This window comes from Anastrepha obliqua, chromosome 3, assembly GCF_027943255.1.
Source record: "Anastrepha obliqua isolate idAnaObli1 chromosome 3, idAnaObli1_1.0, whole genome shotgun sequence".
Lineage (NCBI taxonomy): Eukaryota > Metazoa > Arthropoda > Insecta > Diptera > Tephritidae > Anastrepha > Anastrepha obliqua.
In genome coordinates, this window is record NC_072894.1 from 124271829 (window position 1) to 124296494 (window position 24666).

Sequence of the window (24666 nt, forward strand, 5' to 3'; positions counted from 1 at the left end):
ATTGGTGTGTATGAATTGAGTGAGTCCCATACAGCTTCCCATATATCTGAGATTTTGTCCGATGCAATGAAAACATTTTCTATTGAGGAAGATAAAGTTAAGACTGTTGTCACAGACAATGCAAGAAATATTGTCAATGCAATCTATGAAAAATTCGGAAAAAATCGTCATATTCCATGTTTCGCCCACACGCTGAATTTGGTTTGTTCGAATTCATTAGATATTTCTGCTGTACAAGGTATTGTTTTAAAATGCAAAACAATTGTGAAATGGTTCAAACGCAGCGTTAAACCTAATGACGACATGCGAAAGGTGCAAGCAGCTGCTGGGGTACCAGAGGGTAAATTTTTAAAACTTTTAATAGATGTAAATACGCGCTGGAATTCCACCTATTATATGATCGAGCGGTTCATCAAACTGTAGGCGTCAGCCAAATTTTGTTAAATTACCCGGATTCTCCGCCCATGATAAGGTCAAGAGAGAAGGATGAACTAATGGAAATATGTACAATTTTAAGACCTTTGGAGGCCATGACAGTGCAGATAAGTGCCGAACGACATGGAACTCTCAGCCAAATAATACTACTAGTTCATTGCGGTCATGAGCAAATTTCGAAAATTCACCCACAAATTTTAAAGCAGTTTGACAAAAGATTTGCCACCATAGAACAGCCTTTTCTCTTAGCTGCATCCACTATCTTGGATCCAAGGTTTAAAAGGGTTAATTTTAAGGATCCGGTGGCTTTGGCGTCGGTATTACGATACATTCGTGCTGAAGCTACCAAAAATGATGACAATATGGAAACAGCAAGTGAGTCATCGATGGAATCAGAACACGATTTTGACTTCTGGGCTCCACACAAAACTCTCGCGCACAAAAAAAAAAAGAGAGCATGTGACGATGTGCAACCTCAAGACCAGCTCTCTTTTTATTTAAACTCCCAAGTTTTGCCACTTAAATCGAACGTAGTAGATGCTTGGGATGACATGAAAACAGTTTATCCGAAGCTCTATGAAGTCTCTAAAAATTATTGCCATTTGATTGACACATCAGTGCCTGCGAAACGGTTGTTCTCCAAGGCCGGATCCACCGCAACATTAAAAAGAAACCGACTGACAACTAAACGGCTGTCAAAATTATTATTTCTACAAACTTGGCTAAATAAAAAATAAGGGGATGATTTAATAATTTGTAAAATGTGTAAAAAAATAATCACAACAGTATTTTCAATTTTTGTCAAATATTTTTTTAAACTGTTTGAAAAAAATATTCATATAACTGTGTGTGTAAACGCATATAAATTTCCTTTATAAAATTATATATTTAAATGAATGAATGAATTAAAAAAAGAATTTTTTCAAGTAAATTGTTTTTAATTATTTTAATGGATTATAGTAGCTTTTTGAAACAGGGGTCTCAATTGTTTTATCATTATAATATATTTTATAAATCGACAATTAATCGGTTAATTCTTATTAATTGCAATTAATCGCAAATCAATTATTTTACTTCTGCAATTAATCATATGATTAATTAATCGATTCTTTTTATATTTTTGCCATCTCTAGTTGTAGCCGTTTTCTGCCTAGTACAGGACGTTTACAAAGAATGTGTTCTGAATTTTCAGTGTCCATTTCACAGAATCGGCGTCTTAAGTCTACTCGTCTAAGTGAAAGTAGAATATTAGAAACTCCTCTGTCCAGCGTTAGGAATTGTTTCGCTTTTTGCTGACCTATAGAGTTTCGTCAGTATTCAACGAACTTCTTCATCTCTCATATTTGCCCCTCGTTTTGCTAGTTGACCCGCTATTTCGTTTTCCTTGTTTTCTTCGTGTCCAGGAACCCAACCCAGTAATAATTTGTTGAGGTTCTCTAGCATATAAAGAAGGTTCAGTCAGTCACGTACTATTTTTGAGGTAGATTGTAGTTGATAGAAAGCCTTTCAAAGCCGCCTGACCATCTGAAGTTATGTAAATGTGACATGCATTTGTGCCTGGAAGATAGTTGGGGATTGGAATCGATTTTTTAAATTTAGGCCCATTGTAAATGTGGCATGCATTTGTGCCTGGAAGATAGTTGGGGGTTGGAATCGATTTTTTAAATTTAGGTGTACTATATCTGGGATCCGGGTTTGAAGATGATATAATTATTTTTCCAGGCCGCATGTTCATTAATACGAACTTGGAAGTTCCTTAAAAAAATGGGTTTGGGAGATAATGTATTCACCCTATGAAGAATAGCAGTACGTCAGAAGTCTTCTCAGATCTTAAGTTGTCCTCTAAAATCCCCACTTTTTAGGTCGGAGTTGCATTTTAGTCTTAAAGTGCTCAAACGTGCTTCTTTTTCAATTGAGATGGGAAGCGGTGGTATGCATAGGAGCACACCTATTGCGTCAGTTGGGCATGTTTTCTTTGCTCCTGTTATATCGATACAATTTCTTGAAATCATTTACCGCCTTTCGTTTGTTAACTTTGGGCCACTATACTCTGGAAGCATAGGTGACTATAGGCTTAACAACTGTAGTGAATGTCCAGCAAGTCATTCTGGGGCTGAGACCCCATGGTTTTCCAAAAAGCCGTGTACAGGCTTAGAATGCCCTGGGGCCTTTTGCAGTAAGAGAGAGAGAGATAGGGATAGAGCTATGAGCCTGAGTGTATTCCAGAGTGGATAATCGATTCAATATAACCTTACCTAGCCTTGCCATTGTTTGCCCAGAGGGGACATTTTTTGTCTCACTTCGTGCTTAATGCCTCCATTTAGTTTCGAGCCTGGGCGCTACCCAATGTAATCGCACACCAACCCAATCGGTTTGCAGTTTTCTCTTTCAATTTAATTCGTATTATACTCTAGTCTACAAATTTCGGAACATACAAATTTTCAAAAAACTTAACAATTATGCCCAAAATACTTCGCTCGCTTGATATAGAATTGCTGTGTTGCCGAACGACACCCCAATAGTTAAGTGTGAAATTAAGCCTTACATTTGTTCATATCTAATTGAGCATGCGCTTTCTGCAATGGCTTAATATTTGACGAACAGACAGTGCTGATAGAGTAACTTTGTTGTTCTTTGTGTGTCGAGTTGAACAATCTCCTTCTTTGGAGAATGAGGTCACGTCTATATTTAAATATCAAAAATATTTTTATTTAACATTTTCGAGACGTCAGTAAATTTTTAGGACCCCCAACACCATTTTTAATAACGTACTACAAAGTGTACCAGAGTTTAAGGATCTTGGAGATTTATTCGATATGAAATTCTCCTTCAGTGGCCACATTTTATTCTTTCAAAATCGCTCTCAGTTCTAGGCTTTATTTGTCACAATACATCTGAATTTTCTGACCCGCATACATATATACCTGTGGGTGAATTTATTTGTCAAACTTCGCGGGATTAAAATTTAGCTCTAGTTATTTTTTCATGAGTTGGCAGCACAGTTAGTAACATCTGGGCCAACTTTCATGTGAAAGTCATTATCAGTAATACATATATTTACGCTTGTGTTTACCAAACGACCAAGAGTGCATTTTTCGAATTTTACAATGTCTGATTTGATTGAGAAGAGAAGTACCTCAAATTTTGTTTGCGGAATGAAATTTCGGCTGCGGAAACGTTTAGCATGTTGCAGAAGGCATTTGGTGATTCGACGTTGTCGCAGAAAAATGTTTATTAATGGTACAATGACTTCAAAGAGGGTCGAGAACGTGTTGATGACTTGGAGCGCTCCGGACGACTATCGACGTCAACAGATGACCAACACGTCAATAAAGTGAAGGAGTTAGTGCTCAAAAATCGTCGGTTGACTGTTATGATATGATCGGAATATCAGAAGGATCTGTGAAAACCATTTTGAAAGACCATTTGGGCCTACGAAAAGTCAAATCTCGGTTGGTACCGAAAACTCTCAATTTCTTGGAAAAAAGTCGTCGCGCTGATGTGTGTGAAACAATGCTTTCAGACTATCAGGACAAGCTCAAATGCAACATTACGGGAGATGAGACTTGGATTTATGCTTACGATCCTGAAACAACCGATCAATCAAGCGAATATCGTGCTAAAGGCGAGGCCAGACCGAAAAGAGCACTTCAAGTCGTTCAAAAATAAAGGTCATGATGACAGTTTTTTTCGATTTTCGTGGTGTGGTGCACTATGAATTCCTTCCACCTGGCCAAACTGTTAATAAGGAATATTATTTGAGCGTTATGCGTCGTTTACGTGAAGCAATTCGTCTAAAAAGATCAGAATTATGGGCCAACAACTCTTGGTTTTTGCATCACGATAATGCACCGTCTCACACTGCACTCGTTCTTCGTGACTATGTCGCCAAAAATTCCACGCATATCATTCCGCAACCACCGTATTCGCCTGCTTTAGCTCCGTGTGACTTCTGGCTATTCCCAAAACTCAAGAGACCACTCCGGGGAACGCGTTTCGAGTCGATTGAGGAGATAAAAGCTGAATCGAAGAAGGTGCTGATGGCTATACCGGAAGTGGACTATTTGGCATGTTTCGGGGATTGGAAAAATCGTTGGCATAAGTGTATTTCATCGAGAGGGGATTATTTTGAAGGGGATGAAATTGATTTACAAGAATAAATAAAAAATTTTCATTTTACAACCAAATTCACCTTACTTTTTGCCAACAGAGTAAACTGCTGTATATGGAAGGTGCAGGCACGCCTGCTTTTTGTCCGAAATTTGATCTCCAAAAGTCTTCCAGATTACCTAATTACTGTAGTATAGGTATTTCAAGGTGAAATCTATGCTACAATAAAAACAGCTAAATTTGCTCTGGAATTAGCCCTTCTTAATACTCGGACAGACAATTTCATTGATAACCAGGCGACTATTAAAGCAATTATCGTTCCCTGGACTATGCATGTGTTTAACACTGCAGACCCGAAATAGATGAACTCTGTGAAAATGGGCAGACCACTATTTTCTGGATATCAGGTCACACGGGAACAGAAGGAAATGAGAGGGCCGATGAGCTCGCTAAGACAGGTATTCGCTTGTCGAGCTTGAGCACGTCAGACATATACGCAGTCTCCTTTCTGAAAACGGAACTGAATGAACAACTATATTAGGAAACGCATTTGATATGGGAGCACTCAACCTGCCAAAATTATGCTGAGGACTTGGAATACGAAATTTAAAAAAGTTATTTTATCACCCTCTATAAAAGACTGCAAAATATTAGTTAGAATGCTGACGGGACACTGTCGCACCCCACATCGCGCAGCCAAATGGGGATTAGTTCAGAGAGATGCGTGCAATACATTCAATGAAACGAATGAGATGGAAACGTGGGAACACTTACTTGTCACTGTACTGATCTTTCTAGGACTACAATTTGACTAATTTGACTACAAATATATAGCACTACTAGCGTAATGGACACTAGACGACTTACTAAGTGAGATCTTTTTACACAAACCTACAAAACCGAAAACAGCTTGAAAGGGGCAAACAAAGCTGATGTGCAGACGCATTGGATTTTTGTGGCGAGTCCTTTGACACGAAACAAGTGTTAAGCTTCTGATCAACCCTTTAATATCTCCCAACGTGAGTCACATGTAGAGTATCTAGAGTTACTTGGTGACCATTTCGGTACACAACATCACGACTGCCTCGGAATAGAAAATATTTTCATTTTGATGTGTGAAGGCATTCCCGAATTCAATTCTTCGATAATCTTGGCTTTTTGCCAAATACGTAATGAGCTCTTTTATCAGCACTTTTGTCATTCTTGTAATTCTTGTAATTCCTTCATTATTGCGCTTAATGTCAAAGCGAAAGCAGCTTAAACAATTATATGTTCCCCATTTTTTCGAGCTTCAAAGGAATACAAAAAATGTGAACACTACAAACTGGAGGAGAAACCAGCTCAAACGTAGTATGTATTGCCGACATATCGATGGTTTTCGAGAAAAGTGACATAATTCAAAAACAGAAAATACTGAGTTGGGTCAGTTTTCTGGATAAGTGACGCGCCAAGTCGATCACCTGGCAAAAGGACACTAACGCCATCTCTCAGAATTGCTTCAAGATTCGCTTATGATGCTTTTCCAGATAAAAATATATAAACTCTGTAGTTGATTTTTGCTTTTAACGGCAAAACTCCGAATTTGAGTTAATTTTGAGTTGTGTCGCTTTTCTCGAAAACCATCGATATACACTTGTATATATGTACATGTAATAATCCGCAGATTAAAGCAAGCAAACAAGCTTTAGTGAGTATAGATTTGGAAGTTTGTCCTGCTTCCCATCTGTCAAGTAATGCCATCATTATTCCAGCATCAAATTGCTTACAAATGAAAATCTCACATAAATTGACAAACGGATTACAACGCCTTAACTAATTGGTTAGACATTCACTTGCTCTACCATACACCTACACATACACATCCTCAATTTTCCAAGCTAAGCGTTTACTTTTACGTAGCTTTACTCGAGTGAGAATTAGGTGTGTGTTCAACACTCGTTATATTTTCATCTTTTAGGCTTTTAATGCTACAAATTGAGGTCATCTGGCCGAACATAACCTTTATAAGATAAACAAACACATGTGAACGTACATATTATATAAGTTGTGTGTAAATGGCAGACACATGCGGAGAATTTAGGTAAAAATGTTAAGATATTAGAATTGAGAAAATTACATATTTATGTTGGAATATGCGTAGGTATGTTTGTAGTCTTATATACAAAGAAGAAGCTTAAGATACCGAAAAATAAATCCTATTATTGCTGTTGTGTTTACTTCATTTATATTTAGATTTCTGACGTTTTTTGGTCACCGGCCAGCTTTCTTAAATTAAAACCTTAGACAAATATTGTCATAACTGCTATTAGTTTCTATAAATGAAATAATCTTATTGTGCATAAATAAATACGCTTCCACACATACAGTAGTAAAATTATCATGCAAAAAGTTCTCTAGTCTTTAAATCCATTCGAAAATCCTTTAACACTTACCATAATAAACATCCTCTAAAGCCTCCGCCTTTCGCATATTCACATTTATACGCCAAGAGTATATCAAAACAATTAAAAGCGACATATTCTGCGAAATAAATACAAAAGAAAATAAATGTTAGTTGGGGAGAAGGCTGCAATTAATAATTGTATCCAATAATTAATATATCATTAAAGGCAATTACGCAGGTCAGACAGCACGTCACTCATACGCCATGGCACGTGCGCACGCCAGTCAACCTTTCATTAATTTAATTGTATTCTGCATTTCAGAATTAACCAAAACAGCAGTGAAGTGGACAAAGCTTTAAATGCTCTTAATTAGTTTAACTGATGTGTTTAATGTAATTAATGTATCATAAATAACAACGAATGTATGGTACGTTCATGTGATCTCAGGGCACAATATAGACTACACAAAACTTTGGAAAAGGGGGTGGTGCCACGCGTCCAAGGAAGACATACTATAATTCATCACATCTTCCCAACTATTTGTTCAAGGTTAGTGAATTTTGGAATATGTATAGGGTTATTCAATAGGTGCGCTTCACCTTTTTTCCGATAGGGAGGGCGAACGACGCAATATTTTTTTTTTTTCGCTTGTCATTTGTAAACTTCATTAGTATACATTTCATCATGGAACGCTACACACTTGAGCAACGATTGCAAATCGGGCAAATTTTTTATGAAAATAATCGTTCTGTTGCTGCTACTTTAAGAGCATTACGGCCATTTTACGGTCCATTTAACAAGCCGTCCCGTTTTGGGGTTATGTGAAGTCATTGGTCTACAGTAACAAGCCGGCGACGATTTGTGAGCTCAGAGCCAATATTGAACGCGAAATTGCTGGAATTCCGGCCGACTTATGCAAAAGAGTGGTCGAAAATTGGGTTCAACGAATGGACTTCGTAAAACGTGCACGCGGTGGTCATGCAAAAAAAATCGAATTTCATACTTAAATGTATATGTTCAAACTCGATAATAAAAAAAAAATTAGTTAAAAAAGTCAAACCGTTTGTGTTTTATTCAAAAAAGTTCAAAAGTTGAAGCGCTCTTACTGAAAACCCCTATATTTTATACCTATAACGTGCTATAAATCGTTTTGAAAAAATGGACAGTACCCCGGCCGAGGATGCCACCACATAGTTTGGAGCATAAATTCACATAGCCAGTGCAACGGAACCAGGTCTGCCGTCAAAAATTCAAGCGACCTTTCTCAATGATAAAAATAGAGTGCTTCGGTCTTATTATCCATTTTATATTGAACAACACAAAACCAATTATCTTAATTTCTACAATAATAAATAAATAAAATAAAATAAACCTACAGGAGAAAGTCTTCCGATTCCAAAGCTTTTATGAAAGCTTTTGACAGCGTTAAGCAGGCACTTGGACGGCTTTACGAAGAAGAAATGTGCCTGAGAAACTGGTATCTTTAATAGGGCAACATACGGAAATACCAGGTGCCGCGTGTTGCATAAAGGGAAACTGTGTGACCCCTTTGATATACAAAGCTGCGTTCGACAAGGGTGTATCCTATCACCTGTGCTGTTTTTGCTTTTTATTGGTGATGTTTTGGAAGCTGCCCTGCTACCGCATCGAAACTGTGGATGGGACATATTTAGCTATCTTCAATACCTCGATTATGCTGAAGACGTATACTTCCTAGCACACAGAATACCGGAATTGAATGGTATAGTTGAATCATTAGAGGAATATGCTACAACTGCCGGCTTAAAAATTTAATGCAGTAAGACACAAATTTTAAGTTTTTCTAGCAACTCAGCTGCAACTGTGAATATTTCTGGTGCAACAGTGGAATTTTCTTAACAATTTTCGTATCTTGGTAGCGAGGTAGCAGTTTTCTATGCTACGGACGAAGACTTCAAATCTTGCATTGGTAAACCAAAGCCGCCTTTGGTATTCTGTGTGGCGCAATAACAACATCAGCGTTCACACAAAAATGAAAATTTTTAAATCCACTCAGTTCTACTTTAGGCTTGCAGTTCATGGAAAGTGCGAAAATCCATGACTACGAGCCTTCCAACAAATCACTGCCTGAGGAACATCTTCCGCAATTTGACCCAAAATAAATTCGAGCTCAGATCTACTGAAAGAGAAACAAATGGAGCCAGTCAAAATGCTCATAAAACGCCAAAAATGGCATTGCACGAAAGGCATTGCAGTGGAACACTCCCACGAATGTTGGTCGCAAGCCTGGTAACCAAGTGAAACTTGGAGGCGAACAGTTGAAAGAGAAGCTGGATTGGAGAGAGCTGAAACCAATTAAAGTGCATTGCCAAAACTCGCACGAAATGGCACCCAGGCGCGGTTGATGCCTTGTGTTTCACGAGAGATTAAAGACCTAAAGAAGAAAAAAAGGAAGATTGGCTTTTCTTAAAACTAGAATTTCAAAATTTTCATGCTAATTTTTTGCCTTCTGAACCTGATGCTTATTTAGACAACTAGGGCCACGGCCAAACTAATAATCAAAAACAACATTATGCAAGAGATCAATAGGTCATAGAGAGATGAAGGCAGCCGCCTAACCACTAGTCTACTGTGGCCGCAAGCAAATAAGAAAAACACAAAGGAACTGCTTAGCCTTTCAAGAGAAGAAGGTAGGGTTTACATAACTGGCCACTGGTTATAGGTCACAAGACGATCTTGCAATATCAGTTCGCGCACAGCATCAATGGTTTTCGGAACAACAACTGATTTTGGACGACCTTCACGAAATTCGTCTTGGAGTGAACTACGACCAGGCTGGCAAAAATCCTCCACTGAACCCGCCCAGAGGGTGCCGGCTGGTAATAGGTACCACAGTAGTCCTGAAATAGGAGGTACCTAGCTAAGTTAATTATACAAAGTTTGGTGTTCGCTACTCCTCAATAGTACAACATCATTCGGAGTATCTTTAGCATGGTCGGGGGTAAAGGGCTGGATCAAGGTGTAATGCGACCCGTGCCGAGGATCTGTCAGGCTGGGGGCCCTTTTCAAAAATAACTCAGTCGTAAACGGAGCTTACGGATACCTGGCGCCCTCCGTAATAGCTAGCCTTACCTACGTACCTGGAGCTATGCGTAGACGGACTTCTCCTTCTCCAACACTCGTGGGTCCAAAATGAATATTGGCAAATTTAAAAATAAAAATTCTATGGAGACCGGTTCCTCCGCTAAAGGACCGGAAGGAGCTTCCAGCTCTGCAAAAAGGGCAGCGTCCTTGACGAGCCTCTCTTCAGCCCCAGTTGCGACTGAGGCCAAGCCTAGTCAAAATTCGGTGGCTAACAAATCTACGGCTGGTAATTTGGTCCAGCCAAACAAGCAACTGTTGCGACAACCGAAAGTTGGTCGCCAAGATGAGGTGACTGCGACCTCAGTCAGCGCTAAAAGCAGTTCTCAGGTCCAGAAATGGCCTACAATAAAAATTTCCGACCCGTCAAAAGCTGGGTACCAGGAAAGGCGCAATGCGGCCAGGTTACTCACTAGAGTACACTCAACGCCACCAGCTGGGGAAGAACTCACTAAGGAGTTGCAAGAAGCGATCGAGTGGGCGAAGGCGGTACTACCCAATTTCCAGATTGAGCGTCCGGTGCATCCGGACATATCTAAGCGTCAGAGGTCAGCCGAGGGGGACAGCTCGCAGGCAAAGAAAATGAGGTTGCACAATGTCACGCCACACAAGTCTTTTGCGGAGGTTGCAAAAAAACGCATCATAATAGGCGTTGTAGACGAAAGCGACCCTGAAGGAAAAATCCCCAAGAACCAGTGGAAATGGGTGAATGCGGCGCTGACGAAAGTAGCGATGGAGGTTATGACCAGCAACCCTGGGCCTCCTCCTTCCTGTACAGATGCAGGGTGGTATCAGGGGCAAATTAAGATAGTTGCATGCGACGACGAAAGGTCGGTGCAGCTTTACAGGATTGCCATCTCTAAAGTTGGTGAAGTATATCCCGGTGCCAAGCTGGCGGTGGTCGAGAAGAAGGAAATCCCGTCTCGTCCAAGAGCAAGAGCTTGGTTACCAACTACTCCATCAGAGCCTGAGGATATCATGCAGCTGCTAAGAGCATGCAATCCTAATCTTCCAGCAGACAAATGGAAATTTGTCAAGTCTTTTGAGGAGAAGTCAACCACCGAGGTGGAGTCGAAAAGAGCCACCATGCAAGTCATGTTACTGCTGACTGAGGACTCACTAGAGCCATTGGCGAAGAGCAATGGCGAAGTAAATTATGGCTTCTGTAAGATTAAAATCAGGACATACAGAAGCGACACGTTAGGCCAGCTTGCTGATGATGAAGAGTCGTCTAGCGAGATGGACGTGCATGAAAAAGAGTCAATAGGCGATGTCGACAGTATTGGACACGCTTCTTCTGGGGCGGATTTGACAGAAGACTTTGCTAACCTGTTGTCGGAGAAAGAGCTCCTGGGTGAGGTAGACGCAGACGTAACCAATGAGGCTCCTTCAAATAAATCTGCACCACAGTAAAGCAGCTACAGCAGCCCTTGTTGAACTAATGGCGGTAGAAAATCCTGACATTGTCCTCATTCAGGAGCCATGGGTGAGACAAGGGCGCATATGCGGATTGAGGGCTCCGCACTGTAAGCTTTATGCTGCCAGCTGTGCAGGTAAAAGTAGGACATGCGTATTAGCTAAATCTAAACTTAACGTTTTCTTAATCCCAAAATATAGCAATGAAGACTTCACGACGGTAAGCTGGGAAGCAGGTGACATCGAATTTCGTATGGCGTCGATGTACTTGGCCCACGAAGAACTCGTACCACCACAACTGTTGGTGGATTTGATAACGGACAGCGAAGCCTCCAAAAGCAGACTAATACTGGGTGGTGACGTGAATGCACACCACTCTGTATGGGGAAGCTCGGATATCAACGAACGTGGTGAGTTACTTTTCAATTACATTTTATGTACTAAATTGCTGTTATGTAATCGTGGGAACGATCCTACTTTTATAATCAGGAATCGTCAGGAAGTTCTTGACATCACCCTAGTCTCACATTGTTTAATAGATAAGGTGGTTCAATGGAGAGTATTAGAGAAGCACTCCTTCTCAGACCATCGCTATATTGAATTAATATTAGAAGAAGGAATCCCTCAACCTACTAGTTTTAGGAACTACAGGAGGACCAACTGGCAGGTGTATAACTACGAGTTGGAGAGAAATCTTCCCGAAATTCCCCCTTATTATCCAGAAAACGAGGAAGAATTAGATAAGCTAGTCAATTTGTTTACCGGAACATGTGCAAAGACAAAACCCCCATGGTGGTCCTCAGAACTTAGCCTTCATAAGAGTGTATATAGAACACTATTTAATAAGGCGAAATACTCTAATTTGGAAGACGATTGGGACTTCTATTATGAGCAACTCAAAGTCTATAAAAAAGAGTTGAGGAAAGCAAAAAGATCTTCATGGAGGTCGTTCTGTGAGGATATAGAAACTACAGCGGAAGCTTCTCGCTTAAGAAAGGTCTTGGCTAGATCAACGACATCTATTGGCTTTTTACAGAAGCCAGACAACGGCTGGACGACTTCTACCAAGGAGTCGCTAAGTTTACTATTAGATACTCACTTTCCGGGGAGCTCTGAAGTCTATAACTCGGGTCCTACCCGAACTTGCAACCCCAGAGTATCAGAATTTCAGATTAGCTCAGATATCTCAGACATAATCAATGGAACCAATATTACTTGGGCTATAGGAAATTTTAAGCCGTATAAATCGCCAGGCCCTGATGGGATAATACCGGCATAACTTCAGCAGCCTCTGGCTCATATCACAAGGTGGTTAGTAACCATTTTCAAAAGTACTCTTCAGTTAAATCACATTCCCTCAGCATGGAGGGAGGTTAAGGTCATCTTTATCCCGAAGGCAGGTAGAAGCTCGCATACCAAACCTAAGGATTTCAGACCGATTAGTCTATCATCCTTTCTACTGAAAACATTAGAAAAGCTGATCGACTCAGTTATCAGACACAGCGTACCCCACTCACGTATTTCCAAATCGCAACATGCCTACTGTAAAGGAAAATCTACAGAGACGGCCCTAAACTCACTGGTCACATCAATTGAAAGCTCATTTGAAGTTAAAGATTATTCACTGGCAGCCTTTTTAGATATCGAAGGAGCTTTTAACAATATCCTGCCTAAGGTCATAACGAACACGTTGTCAGACCTGCGCATCTCCGGAACCTTTGTGAATTTCATTGAACAGTTGCTTACGAGCAGGTTCGTGAATTCGACGTTGGGCTCTTCGGTGATGCGCAGATCTGTCTGTAGAGGTACTCCTCAAGGCGGGGTACTTTCTCCTCTTCTGTGGAATCTAGCTATGAACAAGTTGTTGCTGGATCTGGAGGAGAGGAGAATTAAGGTTGTGGCCTACGCGGACGATGTAGCTATATTAATAAGGGGGAAGTTTCCAGACACCCTCTGCAGTCTAATGCAAAGAACCTTAAAATATGTGGATACTTGGGCCAAAACATGTGGTTTGAGCCTGAATGCGGCCAAAACGGAACTAGTGTTGTTTACAAGGAAATATAAAATTCCCGACTGCCGGCCTCTGACACTCAACGGAACTCTTTTGCTGGTCGGTGAAAAGGCCAGGTACTTAGGTTTAACCCTTGACAGGAAACTTTCATGGAAGCTGAATGTTCAGGAAAGAATAAAGAAGGCTGCTATGGCGCTTTATTCCTGTAAGAGAACTGTAGGCTTAAAATGGGGATTAGCCCCCAAAATAGTTCACTGGCTATATACGGCCATTGTCAGACCAATTATGACCTACGGAGTCCTGGTCTGGTGGCCATCCCTTGATAAGAAAACTTGCATTAAGAAACTAGATAGTATTCAGAGGGCGGCAAGCCTCAGTATTACTGGGGCGCTCAAAACAACGCCAACTTCGGCTCTAAGCGTCATGTTGCATCTACTACCAATTGACCTATATTGTAGACAACTGGCCGCCAAAACGGCTCTAAGATTGAGGGAATCATCGATGCTCAAGACAAACAAATGGGGACACTCGCGCATACTTGGGATGTTTCCAGGTATTCCTAATACCACCGACTTTTGTGACTCGGTGAATACATACCTAGACAGGCCTTATACAGTCCATTTTCCATCCAGAGAGGACTGGGTGAATGGGTTAACAAACAACGAAAACGGGGTCAGTATATATACGGACGGCTCAAAACTCAATGATCAAGTGGGAGGTGGTGTATATTCGGAAACTATTTTCGCCAATTTATCCTTTCGCTTACCTGATCATTGTAGCGTATTCCAGGCCGAAATCCTGGCAATCTCAGAAAGCCTTTTAATGCTAAATAAAAGCGTAGTCACTGTTAGAGATATCTTCATTTACTCCGATAGTCAGGCAGCCCTGAAATCGCTTCTATCAAGCAAACACTCGTCTAAGACAGTAAAGGAGTGTTACAAATTATTAACAACACTTGCACAGTACTTTTCTATTAATCTACTCTGGGTGCCAGGACACAGTAACATTACAGGTAACTGTAAGGCAGATGAGTTAGCTAGATTAGGCTCCTCGCTCCAAATTAGTCAGGACAGGCTTGACATACCTATGCCCTTGGCAACATGTAAACTTTTGATAGACAGATACACCATTAGTGCTGCTAACTCCAACTGGAGGCAGTTAAACACCTGCGCTATAAGTAGGCTAGCGTGGCCCGAATGGAACATGGGTCGCACTAAGAGTCTACTTAAGTTAGGCAGGAGGGATCTAAGGATTGTAGTAGGTGTCCTATCTGGGCACTGTCTAATAGGAAGACATGCCAGTAGATTAGGGGCACCATCTAATGACTACTGTAGAAGCTGTCAAGATATAGAGGAGGTAGAGACAATCGAACACCTTCTATGCGGGTGCATGGCTCTGTGTACAAGGCGGTGGAGATTGCTCGGTTTCGCTTTTCTGGACAGCATTGCAGATGTTGCAAATCTCAAACTATCTAGTACAGCTAGCTTTTTAAAGGCCACACAATGGTTTAGAGAGGACCAAGTTGAGTAGGATAGGACAGTTCCGGTGGTATCACAAGGGGCCTCTAACTGGCCTAGGTGCGTCGTAGGACAGCCACTTCACCTAACCTAACCTAACCTAACCTAACTACGACCACGATTGAATTCACCATACCATCGATAAACACTTGATGGAGCTTCATCGCCAAGAAATGAATTAAGTTCATCCATGCAATGTTGCTGAGTTAATCCACGTCGAAAGTTGTAAAAAATAATCGCACGAAAATGTTCACGATTTAATTCCAGTTTTGGACCGAGATGAATCCTTTAAGTTACTGTAAACAACACAAATAGCGCTGGTATTTCAAAACGTTCTGAGTACGTAAAAGCCAAGAAATGTCAAACTTTGCGATACAGCTGTCAGTTGCCAGATCGCAACACCAGGGTTGTCAAATCCCGACATATACAAGGCACCCCTCGTAATGCAGTAAATGTAAAATGCAAAACGAATTTAGCATCACATATTATTAATAAGTATTTTTAAAAATTAAATAGATGTGTAAAAATAAATACATTTTTCAAGTTTCCCAATTGATAACAAATTACATAGATTACCAAAAATACACGAATTTTCGAAATTTTATAGAAAGCGTTTGAAATCAAAGGGCATATTATTTGAGATGATAGAGATTCTTGGAATCAAAAGATCTTTTCCTCGTGGCTTACCATTAAGAAATGTCGCCTCTCTTTTTTATGGCGATTATTTGTATGTGAATTTATGCTTCGTGCAAAAATGTTGCCCATTTATGGAAATATTAATGTAGAGTGTTAGTAGAATTAATAGTTTCACAAGTCTTAATAATTTTAAGCCTGCATTTCTTTTCCATGGTCCAATATTAATATCTAATTTCTTGATTTTTATTTCAAAAGTGTATTTTTTTATTTCTACTGAGAGAAAGGCTTGCGATCGTTTCCAGTTAAGTTATTTCACATTCAGTTATGTGCACTTATACTTCTTTCTATACTCAAGCAAAAAAACTATAGTTGTTTCATTCTCCGCAAATAAAATGTTGACGCTAATAAATTAATAAAACTTCGCTCACATTTAAAAATTAAGTGACACATGTCATAACTGCGATTTGATGGTATGCAAGAATATGAAAAATATTTTGCGTGCAAAATGCAACGGTACAGATTTATACTACGCTTGCGTGTGAGTGCTGAGCATGTACCGGAATTTATATGAATAAATTTACTTTAAAATGTATGCCACTCCTGCATGCCACACGTATTAAAGGCGCGCAAATTTAATTAAATTTTAATGCCATTTTTATATGCAGAATAGATGAACCAGTGGGGCGCATACGTGATTTTATTGCGCTCTTCGCTATTTGTTGTTTTTGTACTCTCCCGCAGATACGCACGAGGGTATTTTACTTTTGTTCACAGAACGGTTGTATGTGAACAGTATAAAGGAATACAGAAATATGCATACAAAAATGCTCAGAATGCTGAAAGGTATCACCATACGTCCGTCGTGCGCACGATTACTCGAGCAAAACTTACTATGATGCTTTCCATTTCAATTCAACCGGGCTATTCGGGTCATGTTCTTCGATTTCGATGTAACTCAAATATTTTTCTCTCTGGTCAAAATAATGAGACACGTATTTTTTTGTTCGTCCGAAAAAAGTTTTTTTCAAGATTTATCGGCAATTTTGTTTTTCGGCTCAAAATCGATTTTTTTTTAATTATATAAGAAAATTTTTTTTTAAATGCTCATATCTTAGTCAAGAATGAACCGATTTTAATAATTTTGGGTTCAAAATGATCGCCATTACTTACACGAGCGATTTCATGTAGAAACAATTGCAAAAACGTAGTTGAAATTTTTTTATTTAGCAAAAACCAAAAAGATTCGAAACTTTTTCGAAATTCAATATTTCAAAAAGTGTATTTTTTTTAACTTTTTCCAAATCAAGAGAACACCTCAAACTTCAATTGGGCTAACTGCCCAGTAGCTAAGCTAAAATGAGTTGTTTTTGAGTAATGAATTTTTGAGTAAAAAACCTGTTTCGCACTTTTTGTTTTTTGCAAAATAAAAAAGAGAGACCAAAATATTTGAGTTACATCGAAATCGAGGAACCTGACCCGAATAGCCCGGTTGAATTGAAATGGAAAGCACCCTATACATGTTGCAATAAAACTTGGCACAAAGCAATGAGATATGCTTAAGGTAATTTGGTACTGAAAATTGGCGAAATAGGTCAATGATCACGGTATCTCTTACATAACGGTAATTTTCGAAAAAAATAAAAACGTGATATGTCTGTTAAAATGAGGCAAAATAACTCAAATTCGGTTCAACTACTCAACCCAACAAAAAATTAGACGGAAATTAAATATTTGAAAAAAAAAAAAATTTTTAGTTAGGGCAAATTTTCCGTAAGTTCGTCTGCTGTTTCAAGCTATAACTCTTATTATCTATAAATTTGCCTGATATAAAAATTAGGCTATCACAAACATCGTTTTTATACTTCCATTTTTTGTTTCGTTTATTTGCGATGTGTCGCAATGTCACGCATTTGCGCACGAGCACATAAAAATACATACAAATACACCGACTCGCACTATCACAACGTAAAAATCAGCAGAATTTTTCCGTTTCCTCATCTCACCCACGTCACTCACTCAGTCGTTTTTTAAATTATTTCTTTGTTTCTCAGCTCTGTTTAATTTTTATTTTTCGTTTTTTTTTTTTGTATTTCGCTTCTATTCAAATTATACTCGTACTTACAATTGTGTAAATCGCACTTGTTAACGCCAAATTTTTCGCATGTAACATGCGACAACATCCTGTCCCCGTTAGTGGCCCATATGGATATAATATTACCGACTTCATCTTCTCGCCCGCACCGACGCCAACACCAGTCGCGGCTGCCGCGGCCGCCACAACACACGTTTTATGTTTGGCTTTCATTTTCATGTTCTGTTCTGCTTGTTGATTTGCTTTTTTATTGTTATTATTGTTGTAGTTGTTATCACTTGCTGTTGGTGTTGGGCAACAAAGATGTACAGCAGTGAAACTCGATCCCGTTTAACACCTTTTGCTGGTGCGGCTAGTGTTGTAGTATTCTTGTTCCTATTACGCCTCTTATTGTAGTCCTGTGAATTTGCGTGAGTTGTAGGCGCCTTTAGTGTGCCGAACAATAGCTGTTTATTGTGTATTAAACACACTTTTGGCTGAAGCAGCTAACCGGCTAAGCAGCCATAGACAGCCTTCTGCGTTCTCACCTGCTATATTTTCTACCGCTATCTTAAAGGTTTTGCTTTCGTCTGTCTTTGTAAAGTGCTTTTACATTCGGTAGCTGTTTGTGTTTCTGCCTGGAATATTATTTTCACTGTGATATTACATTTCTTGTGTATAGGTTACGTATACGCCATGTAGTCAGCGGTGATTGCTACTTAATCAATTTTTATGGTCTTTCGTAACTCTAAATGAAGTATTTCGTTCACTTTAGGCAAATTTTACTAAGACTACAGCAATTGAAGTGAGTTGGATGCTGCAATGAGAAAATGTGATACCTTTATAGTATATGTAGAATATATTAATTACGAAATAAATAATTTAGAATATACACAGAGAAAGCGAGAGGGAGCATGAAAATTCCCAAGTTATTTATACAAAATATTACGCACATTTTCCGCATGTTTCCATATTCATTTTGAATAAAAAAAAAGAATTTAGAAACTTCAATATTTGTGGGGTAACTTATTAAAAATTTTCCTCTCAATTCCTGTAAGTGCTTTTGGGTTGGTCTGAGAAATTTTAACGACCATCAGTTCAGTTATTTGTCCTCTAAACCAGCAATCTATCACTTTTTACGTTTTGAATACCTGCTGCTGTGGTCGAAGCTACACTAATTTCAGTTGTGTTTGCTTGTGGCAGTAAGACCACTAATACAAATGCAAACACAACTACATTATTTTCCAGGCAAGACGCAAACAAAAAGGTCAGCAGCTGGTTTCAATAACTTCTATAGCGAGTAAGAACAACTTAATATAAATAAATATTTACATATACCCAAATGCACACTCAATTATTGGTGTATATATCCCCATTTATATACGCAACTTGATGCTGAAAATTTGTCCTCTGAAAGGTAAATATTTGTATTTGCTAGCAAAATACTTTTAGTATGCTTTGCGCAGCTGTCGGGTTTTTCTTACTAAGATTATTATTGCAAATTCTAAAATATTTAATTTAAACTTATGGTTTTATGGCACTTAGCGGAAGACAAAATTTTTTATTTTTATTTTTTATCTTTCAGTTTTAATTTCTATATTATTTTATATATCAGTCTGTTGACATTAAGTGTGCTATTTAACAATTTGGCAAGGAATTTACATACATCGCTTATTGGCCAGTGTCAAAAGGGATACAATTAAAATAAACTAAAGTAATTTAAAGTTTAATTTGGCGGTCGCCGTAGCCGAATCGGTTGGTGCGTGAATTTGGAATTCACAGAGAGGACGTAAGTTCGAGTCTCGGCGAAACACCAAAATTAGGAAAAACATTTTTCTAATAGCGGTCGCCCCTCGGCAGGCAATGGCAAACCTCCGAGAGTATTTTTGCCACGTAGGTTTCTCCATTTGTGGAATAATATCAGGAAGGAAGTTCCAAAAATGAAAAAATAGCTTAGCTTGGCTTCACTTGGTGTGTCCAATTGGCGCCGGTTAGCACGAGAAAGAAACGACTGGCGCGCTTTGTTAAACTCGGCCAAAATCGCGTAAGCGGTTATCGCGCCAATTAAGAAGAAGCTTAGGTAAAGACCGTAAAGAGTCAAACTTCATCGTTTGATCTAGTTGGCTATACCTACATTCTGTAAGCTTAAGCTCCTTAAGCTACCATGACTTCGATATGAATATTAAAGTGCATTTTGTGAAATGGTATGTGTGTTCTTAAATCGCATAGAATGTTCGACACTTATAGCTGCTAACACGAGCAGACTCGAGACCTTCGTAATTCGAATTTTTAGGTGATTTTTGGAGATTTTGTGTACCGAAGGGGTTTATAACATAGAGGTTCTACGACAATAATACTTCACAAGACAGCTTATATTATATAGATAATGAGAAACACAAAATACCAGTATTAGTTGTAACATATTAATACTGGAAGGAGAAATTGAATCTGTATGGTATCCTATAAGACGAATTTGATTTTTGTTGAAGTATGCTCTTACATGGAGGGCCATAATGGGCAGCCATCTAACCTTACCTAATATCAGACACATATAATTTTATTGAAGTTACCTGAAAAGGAAAAAGGTACTACTTAGGAACCAGCATTAACACCGACAACAATGTCAGCCTTGAGATCCAACGCAGAATCTCTCTTGACAACAAATGTTGAGTATTACAGTCCTCTGTTGACGAACGAAACTAACATTCTACCAGGCTCTCACTATGCCCGTCCTAACGTATGGCGCAGAAGCTTGGACGATGACAACATCCGATGAAGCGCCGCTTGGAGTGTTTGACAGAAAGATTCTGCGGAAGATTTTTTGACTTTCGTACGCAACGGCGAGTTTCGTAGGCGATGGAACAACGAGCTGTAAGAGCTTTACGACGTCATAGACATAGCGCAGCGAATAAAGATCCAGCGACTTCGTTGGCTGGTTCATGTCTTCCGAATGGATACAAGCGCTCCGAATTTGAAAGTATGTACTTGATGCGGTACTAGCTGGTGGTAACTCTCCGCTGGAAAGATCAGGTTGGGAAGAACTTGACTTCAATTGAGTTGTCCAACTGGCGCCGGTTAGCACGAGAAAGAAACGACTGGTGCGCTTTGTTAAACTCGTCCAAATCGCGTAAGCGGTTATCGCGACAATCAAGAAGAAGAAGAAGAGTGTAATACTGCAGCTACTGAAATACTTATTTATAACCTGAAGAATGGCAATTATGCAATTAGAAAAAATATATATAATATAATTTTCCTTATAAATTCTTACGCAATTTTCGCCATTTTCAGAACTCATGTTGCGTGATTTCACTGTTTGTAGTCAAAAATAACCAGTTACGCCCGTTCCCTATTTCCAATTAAGAAGCTAACTTCTTACTACTATTTAAAAATATTTTAAATATTTTAAATTCACATACAGTTTTGCAAAGAAGCTACATGTGTCGGGCGAAAGGCGCCGACTTGTCAAGAGGGAGCGAAAAAGCTGCTTAGCTGCCTTATTCTTCTTGATTGACACGAAAATCGCTTAACTGATAGCTGTTTTAACTGGACTAGGATTAGGACTCATTGCATTTCCGCTAGTACCTTAGCCCCAAAGCTCCCAAATCTTAAATCAGTGGTATTTATTACACCGTCCCGTATTAGTGTGCACTAACTAGCCATCCAAACTATCATATAAAGCTCCAACAAAAAATCTGATTACAAAAAGGTGGGCTACTCACTCATTCCTCGTGTTCTTTCTCAGTTCTCTTTACCGGAGCCCTGCGCTTCGCCTGTGTTGGTACAGGCCGACAAAAGTTGTTTGACTTTGAGAGTCGCGAACCAAACTGCAACTTTTCGATCGGCTCTAAAAATATTGCAAGAAGAGAAATTTAAAAACTCTATTTTTTCTAAAAACTTTCCCGTTCAAAGCAAAGAATGCATTAGGTACGAGCCCTTTTTAAAAGTAATGGCTTAACCTTCATATACCGGCGTTAATTTTTGTAACACATATACCCGCGCACGGTCTCACAGACCGAAAGTTCAAACTACATAAAATAGTAGTTTTTTCAAACAAAACTAAAAACAAATTATTATTTTTCAATCCCGTAGATGTAATAAAAAAATAAAACTACGCATTAAATTTGTGTTCAATTATTTTATTGATTTTAAGTGATTAACAAAAAAGCCATCAAAATCGATAATTTTTTCTTAAGTACTACAAAAACAAAACAATAACATATTTTTTTATTCACATAAATAAAAATAAGTTACAATAACTTAAAAACACTTCTTGGACAATACATAAATTATAAATTATATTAGTTTTTAGTCTTGAAAAAAAAATCATGGCATATCGCAATCCATGTAAAAATCTGCCTTAAAAAGAAAACTTACGCTTTTACTTCTTAAAAAAAAAAAAAAAATGCCTTTTCTAGCTTAAAAAATATTTATTTTCAATAAAAACGTCAAACTAAACTGGGACACACTGTAGTATTTTTGAAACGCGGCTACAACTTCTTCAAATAATTCCCTTATTGGAGCTAGTTTATCTACGGCAGTCCTTTCCGCTCGCGTGAATTTATTGTCAAATCTTAGACAACGCATTAATAAATAAAATCGATTCCAGCTCATAGTTAATCGAAATATCTCCGAAGAGGAACCATCTGTTTTGAATAAATCTTTAGCATTGAAGCGACTATTTCTCCTAACTCCAGCAAAGATTAAAAGGCCTAAAAGGGCTTCGATTTCTATGTTGCTTGTATAGGTACAGTCGCTTTCTCTTGAAAAATTAGGTTTTATGAGATCAATATGTTCATTAGTATACTTTACAATTCGATTTATAACAACTTCAGTAAAAAATAATCTCCAAACCTCGCCTATTTCCTTCAAGTTTTTTGCTGCTTTTCTAGGCCCTGGCAGTTGAGTGACTATATTCCTAGCGAGACGTCTTAAACGATTTGACGGAGCATCATTATTCCACCTTGTGTGCCCATCTTTACCAAGATAAAATGCTCTATCATCTATCTCATTCAACTCCTCGTCGATTTCTTCATCATCTGCTTGCTCGGTATCATAACTTTCTACATCTCCTGCAACAAAGTGTTCAACGTCGCTGTCGCTGTTCTTCCTCCAAAAGTAGTCTGATTTGCTCTTCATTCATTATAATATTAAAAAGTACCTGGAAAATAGTAAAACGTAAAAAAATAAGAAATAAACAAAAAACAAAATAACTGCATTAACTTCACAAAAAATTACAGATATACCCGCGTCGGTCTCACAGACCAATTTTCACAAAACTCACCAACACGCCTGTCTAGTGCAAACGCCAAATCAACACTAATATAGAACTTGCAAGAAAACCACCAGCGAAATTTACACTAAAGCAGCTACAATTTTCTTCACAAACGTGCTGCATAATTTAGTTATTGCTGCTTATATATTTTTCAATTTAATCATATTCTCAGAAAAATAAATGAACTGCACACTCTAAAGCGTCTAACCGCCCATTTTATTTCCCCCCCCACTGCTTTGCTTAACTAAAACTTAAGTCTTATATGACAGCACAAAGGCATAGTTAAATTTCAAAATATCTCACTTCTCGCGTTATTCTTTGCCGAAGGTCATGGAAAGTCAAACAAAACTTCAAATTAAAACGCCTAAGGCACAAACAACGCAATCTATTTGTGGGTTTTTGAATTAGCAAAATTTAATGGAAATACTTTCCCAATTTAGCTGAAGATGATGACCTGCAAGCATTACAGAGGGTGTGAGTAATACAGCTCTACATGGCGCTATCTCTTGCTAGCGGTAAACGCAACAAACATTACGACCAATCATCTCAGTGTTGGCTTGAAATAGAAATAATCTTCCCAACGTCAAACAAATGAGTACATACATAACTATAAATTGTTGTTTTATGTAAATGTGCTTTGTTATCACTGTGCTTTGCTTGTTACCATTTTTGTTTTTACGTCATTTTCCCTCTTCTTCCTTCTTATGACAGTACAGAAATAAGTTGAGCATTTTTGTGGAGGGAGGCTTAAGTATTTTAACAAAGGCTAGCAATTCAGGGAAATCACATATTTTTCTTCACAAAAGCAGAGTTACATGCAAGGGAACTTCATGATCCGAAAGCACATCTCCCTGTGTTTACAAGCCAATTGTTGTCTACAACAATGTTTGAGCTTATTTAATTTTCCTTACTTAAAAATAAAAAATATATATTTCACACAGCAATAAAAACCACAAAATTTATTGTTGAACCTTTGTATAAAGTCAAAAGAAAATAAACAAATTTCCATCACAATTTTAAACTATTTAATTTGCAACTCTTGAAATTTTCAGCAACCTTAAACTTGCTTTTTATTATGTACAAACTTGGAAAATCTCAGTTATAGGAGTTTATTGTGGTGTTAATTATACTTCTGTAAAAAATAAAAGAAAGTAAGTAAAAACGTTTGTTTCCCCAACATCGGAAACATCAACCGGCTGGGAGAAAATTCTTGGCATTACTCAATTCCTTCCACCGTCAGGGTGGATAATCGTTTCGTTCAGGAAACCTTATCTCCCCGTAAGAACTCTAAAAGAACTGAATGAACTCTTTTTTACACGGTTTTCAAAAAGAAGTTTAATAAGAGTAATTTTGCAAATTGATCTTCGGAACAACTGGTCATGAAAGTTGAATACTTATAGAGGCCCTATCTCCACTGTTTTAAAGTAGCCTGTCCAATATCCTTTAGCATGAAAAACTGATGGAGCAAGGCGCTGACCTCTTTGAAGGAGAAGGTTAGGAGAGTATTCAATAACTGCTATCAAATCAGAAGCTTTCAAACTTTCAAGAGTAGACTCTCTCTCGTGGGAGTCAGGAGGACCTTATCGAGACTACAACGCACTGCGGCCAACTTCCTTGGTACGGAGCCCATTCTGCCAGTCCAATCTGCAGCCATCAAAGCCCCGGTTAGCAAACGGGTTACCCTAACCCACAAG

General features: G+C 38.6%; 1 protein-coding gene across 1 annotated transcript in view; it reads right to left on the bottom strand.

Annotated features, from left to right (window-relative positions):
• The window catches only part of LOC129241737 (uncharacterized), a 138062-nt gene extending 120206 nt beyond the window's left edge, over positions 1-17856 (bottom strand). Inside the window, exons 1-2 of the mRNA XM_054878229.1 lie at positions 17752-17856; positions 6978-7065 (exon numbers count right to left, since the gene is read on the bottom strand). Of these exons, the coding sequence (XP_054734204.1) occupies positions 6978-7065; positions 17752-17856 (193 nt within the window). The remainder of the gene's footprint in view (positions 1-6977; positions 7066-17751) is intronic.
• Between the last annotated feature and the right edge of the window lie 6810 nt (positions 17857-24666).